Source organism: Mus pahari, chromosome 1 (assembly GCF_900095145.1).
Source record: "Mus pahari chromosome 1, PAHARI_EIJ_v1.1, whole genome shotgun sequence".
NCBI lineage: Eukaryota > Metazoa > Chordata > Mammalia > Rodentia > Muridae > Mus > Mus pahari.
The window spans coordinates 123785926-123792273 of NC_034590.1; the positions used below are offsets into that span (position 1 = coordinate 123785926).

General features: G+C 43.8%; 1 protein-coding gene across 5 annotated transcripts in view; it reads right to left on the bottom strand.

The window, feature by feature from the left end:
- Stx3 (syntaxin 3) overlaps positions 1 to 6348 on the bottom strand; it is a 44313-nt gene that overhangs the window by 9741 nt on the left and 28224 nt on the right. For all 5 annotated transcript variants that reach the window (XM_021192880.2, XM_021192871.2, XM_029537806.1 and 2 more), the window contains exons 4-8: positions 4581 to 4655; positions 3182 to 3249; positions 1573 to 1681; positions 708 to 781; positions 411 to 545 (exon numbers count right to left, since the gene is read on the bottom strand). In XM_021192880.2, coding sequence (XP_021048539.1) covers positions 411 to 545; positions 708 to 781; positions 1573 to 1681; positions 3182 to 3249; positions 4581 to 4655 — 461 coding nt within the window. The remainder of the gene's footprint in view (positions 1 to 410; positions 546 to 707; positions 782 to 1572; positions 1682 to 3181; positions 3250 to 4580; positions 4656 to 6348) is intronic.

The window sequence follows — 6348 nt, forward strand, 5'->3', positions numbered from 1 at the left end:
ATATGCCGCTATGGTTGGTTTATGTAGACCTAGGCCAGAAGATAGCCTGGACCCAAGGCCTTATGAATGCTAAGCAGGCATCCTATACTCAACCGCACATTCCCCAGCCAAAGAGCCCATGCCTTTAATTTTAAAAAGGGAAAGAAAACAGTGATAAGGCTGAGCAGACTAGGTTCTGTCATGACATGAAACTTCACTACTAACTAGAATCCCTGTGAAAGTACAGGCAAGAAAACAAGACTGAGGTGGCTCAAGGCGCCAGTCTTGATAAGTAAAAATGCACAACTCTGCCTCAGACACTAGAATTCTGTTGCCCCATGAGGAAAATTCTCTATCCCCTGCCCCACCTGACCTCCAAAACGCTATTTCCGGTTCACAGGGAAATGCCTGCTTTCCCACGCGCCAGCTACCTGATTCTCCACCAGCATGGCGATGTCCATAAACATGTCATGGAGCTCCTTGATGCTGCTCTCCAGCCTCACGATGTCCTTGTGCCGACCCTCAATCTCACTGAGGGCTTGCTTGGAAATCTGGGAGTCAATGATCTACAACAGGTCCCAGACAGACAGACTGTTAACCACCCTAGTAACAGACAGGCCCCCTGCCCAGCCCTCAGAGTCCACAGAAGTTCCCTCTCCTACAGAGCTGCAAGTGCAGCCCACATGGGCTCATCCCTGTCCACTGAAAGGAGTGCCTTGGTCACTCACCCCAGAAGTGAAGATGGCTGGGTTGCCACTCTCCAACATCTCTTCCAGCTCCTCATCTGTTGTCTTCTTGCCAGCTTTGTAACAAAAGAAATAATGAAATATAAGTACAACTCCACTTACAATTTCCTCCCAAACACTATCCCCACAACAACAACCTCCTGACTCTTCTGACTTCTCTTCCAATTCAATCCATCTTTAACATTATCAGCTATAATCTCTACCCTAAGCACATACTCCAGCTCAGACTGCTTATTAGCCCAACCACCGTACCACAGAACCCAAGGGCCTCATGACAGTGCACAATTTGTGGGCAGCCTTACTTCAACCTTACACTGCAGCTTCAAACACACCATCATTCCAACCCTGGACAACTTGCCACTTCTAAACAAACATATCTGCATTTTCTTGATAGCACCTTTGTTCACATAGCTTCTTTCACTTGAAGCCATTTACCTTGTAGGGTCTATTCTTCCATATCACTAAATTCCTAAACAGTATAGCTTTATTAATTTTTTAATTCCTCACAGCAACTAGTACTACATCATTTTTCATAAATATAATTTCTCATTTAACAGCAAAATGAGTTCTCAGGAGACCAACTATTTAGTGGCTTCCCCTGAAGGTAAGGTAAGGGCTGGATCCCATAAACAATAAAATTCCTTGGCTCAATAAATGTACCACTTTTCAACCTAGGATACCACATTACAGATCTATCAATCCATAGCATTAGTTCTGCGTTGGAGTGCCAAATAGAATAAAGAAGGCACAAGTAGCAGGGTCATTGTTGCTTCTCCCAGGACTCAGGATAGACAACCACATAGCAGGAAAAGGTGGGGACAGACATGGCCCTACTTCAAACACATACTAATTTCAAGCTGCCGTTGGATGCGTCCTTTGCTGCGTTCACGGAAGTCCACCTGAGCCTCGTTGTACTTTGTCATCACCTCCACAAACTTTCGGGAGAGGACGGAGTGCTGTGGGGACAACGTTAAGTAAGTAGACCCCCAGAGATGATGTAAACCTCTATCCCACCTTGACACAGCCTAGTCTACAGCATTCCTGAGCTTGGAACCAAAAGACCAAAATGCAAAATCCAGTTTTGTTTTCCTATTTGTGGGAAGCATCCACAGCCTCTTTCAATGTGCAATCTCCATCACTCATTTCCTTCTTTACTGAACTCACGTGATAATTCTCAGTCAAAAAGAATTACTGAGAACCTGAGAGCCCAGTAGCATTTTCCACCATGACCTTGGCTAAAGTTGTCAACTACTCTTCCCATAAGCAGTATGCCAAGTGACAACCTCAAGGTTTCTTGCTTACAAATAAACGTTTTCTCTCAACAGACCTTAACAATAACTTTTATTCCTTGCCCACCTCACGGCATCAAGCCTACTTATTCCTCTTTTTACCAAATATACTACTACCATGTAAATTCAGACTAAATCATTACAAAAGTCTAACTTGGAACTTCCTAGCCTCTCGCCTCTTCCCCACTCATATCCAAAGGACTATCATATCCCCCTAGACGCTGTGTAGACTGAAACAAATGATGGGCAGCTACTGGATCAACTCCAAATTCCCTCAACTAGTATTTAAAGACTTTGGAGTGTAACACCATGTTATCTGCTAGAAATTTAGCATCTGCTACCCAACGACGCACTCTTTTCTCAAGGTAGGGTATTCCCATTACATCTGTCCTGAATTCATCCCAATGCTGCCACCAACACCAATCTCTGCTGCTGCCAACACACACACACACACGCTCCTAATCACATTTCTTATTTCCCTCAAAAAAGGAAGCTCTGCCTCCTGAGCCGGAGCCTGTCTACACTGGGACCACTGATTACCCAAGGCCACCGCCAGTTCACCATGAGATCTTTCAGTGATGTGATGACCATGGATTCGGTGCCTTCTTACATTGCTTTCCTGCTATACAATATTTACTGCACCACTCAAACATCATCTGAGATTCCTCCCTCCTTTTTTTTCTGTTCCGTTTTTGTTTTTTAATGTTCTCACACTATAGCTCAAGCAGGTTAGCCTTGTCTCGGCAGTCCTCCTGCCTCTGCCTCCAAAGTGTTGGGATTATGTGAGGCAGCCACCATGGCCAGGTTCTCATAGGACAAGGATCACATTTTTAATGGCTCCAAAGTGCCTGACTCCAAACTGGGTGACTATAACTAACAATCCTTAGAAGACATAATCAGTGTCTTGACCTATAAAACAAGGTAGTGTTGAAGGTGCGCTCTGAAGAGTCTAGGGGAGTACTTTAGGGGCCTCCTTTAGAATGTGAGAGAGGGACAAGGGGAACAATGGGCCCTGGCCACTGCCTCAGCCTGGATGGTTCCCCTTTCCTGGTTCCTCAAACTCAGTTCCAATGCAATAGAATCTTTTTTTTTCAAGTGCACATGGTAAAAATAATAATAATTTTTAAAAAGTGGTGAAAATGATTGTTAAACCAGAAACAAAGTTACCTGGGACTTTCGTATCCGAAGGTCTGCTGATGACCGGACCTCATCTTCCTCAATATGCTTCTCCATGCCTGCAGTGAGAGGGTTATTCTAGCAACATATCCATCCTTCCTTCTACAAAAGACCCTATTCTACACAGACCTACTTATCCATCCTCACACACAGAGGCTATGAAGATGGACAACGGGGAGATCTAATCACAAAAGATCAGTGTCCACCCCCACAAGCTACACACTTGACCCCATCAGCTTGTGCTAATGCCAGGTTTCAGCAACACAACTAATAGTTCAGTTCAGTTCAGGCCATCAAGGGACTGAGACTTAAATCCCTACCCTGCCATGGACTAGCTGTGTGACAAGGGGAAAATCATGTAACTCTTTCAACCATCTGTCCTCTTGTCTATAAAACAGAAAAAGTAGCAACAGAGGCTGGGCACCCTTTGTGTGAAATGCTTAGAGCCAGGAGTGTTTCAGATTTTGTCAAAATTGGGATATTTGCAAATACATAATGTTAGGGCTGGCTCATAGGACTCATTTGTGTTTCATATATATGATAGAGCTTAGAGATAATTTAGAACTATATTTTTAGTATACTTATGAGGCTTAATATGGAATTTTCTACTTACAGTGTCATTTGAATACTCAAAAAGTTTCAGATTTTGGAATATTTTGCATTTAGAAATTTTGGATTAGGTATGCTCAACCTGAATATCCTTAAAATACCAAGGCAAAAAATGAACAAACTGCTTAACCAGGGGGCAGTCACATTAATACAATTTTTGGAAGCGCTCTTCCCCTCACTATCCATTAAAGTAACTGTTGTAATTTATTGGGGAAGGAAGAAATAATACAGATTTCCTCTCTGACCAACAGCACATACTCAGCAAGTACTGTGACAGGAATATAGATTACAGCTGTGGAACTAAGCAAGAGCTTGAGAGCCCCAGGAGGATTAAAGCTATGACAGTGACTTTACTGAATGAACTGTGCTCCAAAACCAGGAAGGGAAGCAGGAATGAGAAGGTCTACACAGAGAAAATTTCTGCCGACTGAATGACAGACCCTGCGCCTATGTCTCTGCAGTTACCTCTCAAATGTACACAGGCGCTGGGAAGCAGCAGGAGAGAACTGAAGGACTAAGCTAAAATGACCAACCGCTCAGTGGTGGGACACATACAACTACTCCCACCTCCTAACTGACTCCAGTGAGAACTCAAGAGGTGATAAATGTCTAAGGACACAGAAGGTCAGTCCAGGGACAGTGCCCAAGCCTCCAGTGAAAACGGAACAAGCAATGTCACTCCTGTTGGGATGACTGGGATGACTGGCAGGTGAGAGGTGAGCCCTGAGAGGCTGTGTCTGTCTGTGGTGGACACCGACTTATTTCTGTGTTCCCATCTTACTCTTCAGCTTGTTCCGGACGTTGTTAGCCCTTTTCTTGATCTCAGTTGTGAGCTGTTCAAGGTCATCTTTGGTTTCTGGATAAACATAAGGGGCAGGCTCAGTTAGAAAAGAGGGCGAACCGCTCTGCAAGCTACATCAGTCAGCAGATGAGACAGAAACTCTCAGATGCCCGCTGCCACTACAGTGCTCATCTCAATGTGCTTTTTAGAATCTACCACTATAGTCACAAAGAATTGTTTTTTTTTTTTCCTTTTTAAATCATTTTCAGACTAAGGAAATAGCACAGTGGTAGATCACATGCCTAGCATGCACCAAGTCAGGGTACAATCCCTAACATCCAAAATAAAATTATTAATTAACTAAATTAAAAGACATTCTTAGGTACTCTATTCCAGAGCTAAAGAACCAAATACAGGGTTAGAGCATAGGATTTGCTTTTTTAAAACAAGCCTCCTCAGTCCAAGTCATGCTTTTAGAGGAATTAACTTGTTTACCATGTGAGCTCAATCTCAGGAGAAAGGAGAGGATTCCATGGAAGTTCTGGGGAAAAGAAATTTCAACCAAAGCCCATTAATTTAAATAAGGCAAGTATTTATGATGTACCTACTACATGCCCAGAGCTGTCCCAGCTGATGCATGCATGGAGCACTGTACTTATGGTAGAAATATGAACCAAAATTAACAATAGCTACAACCATTCATTCCAGAACCATCCTTTGGTGCCTCCACCCTTGGAACTGAGTGAGAAATTAAAGGGACCAAAGAGAAGATATAGATTCACAGCCATCAAGGAGCTGAGCCTGGCAGGGAATGAGGAGGGAGTTCATCAGAAGTCTTGATATGTAGCATAAGGTATGGCTTAAGTTCTGAGGAAGGTATGCATGGGATGGCTATGGAGAAACCCTAACATAGCCTCAAGGAACTTAGAGGAGCTCCTAAGGGCAGAGATAGTAGAAATGAAGCTCAACAAAAACTATAGGTTAGCAAATGGTTAAAAGAAATTAGAAATGAAAGAGAGAGCGAGAGCGAGAGAGCGAGAGAGCGAGAGAGCGAGAGAGAGCGAGCGAGAGAGAGAGAGAGAGAGAGAGAGAGAGAGAGAGAGAGAGAGAGAGAGAGAGAGAGAGAGAGACTACAGCTTAGCTAGGTAGCCAAGGAGACTAAGCAGGACTCCCAAGAAGGATTGATATATAAAGAGTGTGAGGAACAAGGAATGTTTGAGGATGAGCCAGAGGTTAGTGTGAGGAAAATCAGCAGGATGGGCAGGAGTGGCCGGGGAAAGGTGGAGAGGAAGGTGGGAACATGAGGTGACGATTCCCATATGCTCTACTGAAGTGTTCTGGGTTTAATCTGAAAGTGAATAGTCACTTTTCTTAGGAACATAAATACAATGCTAAACTGTACTCACCAAATATAGAACAAAAGTTTGCCTCAGCAGCAATAACACATGCAAGGTAAGAAACAGAAGGGACTTACTCTAACCATTCCAGAATACTCGTAAGGAAAAGAATGAATAAAAGTGTACTTGATCTGGTAGGATTCTGGAAGAGGACCTGAAAATGCACTTGAGTCAGAAGAACACAAACCAAGACACTAAGCTGGGATGGAGCCTGGGGTGTGTGAGGAGCACTAAGAGGCACTGCTAGTCAGGAGAGGTACAAGCTGCAAAGTACAAGAGGCTGGCCAATGGTTCCAGTGGGACTATGAAGAAAAGAGCTAGGAGAGAGAGAGAGAGAGAGAGAGAGAGAGAGAGAGAGAGAGAGAGAGAGA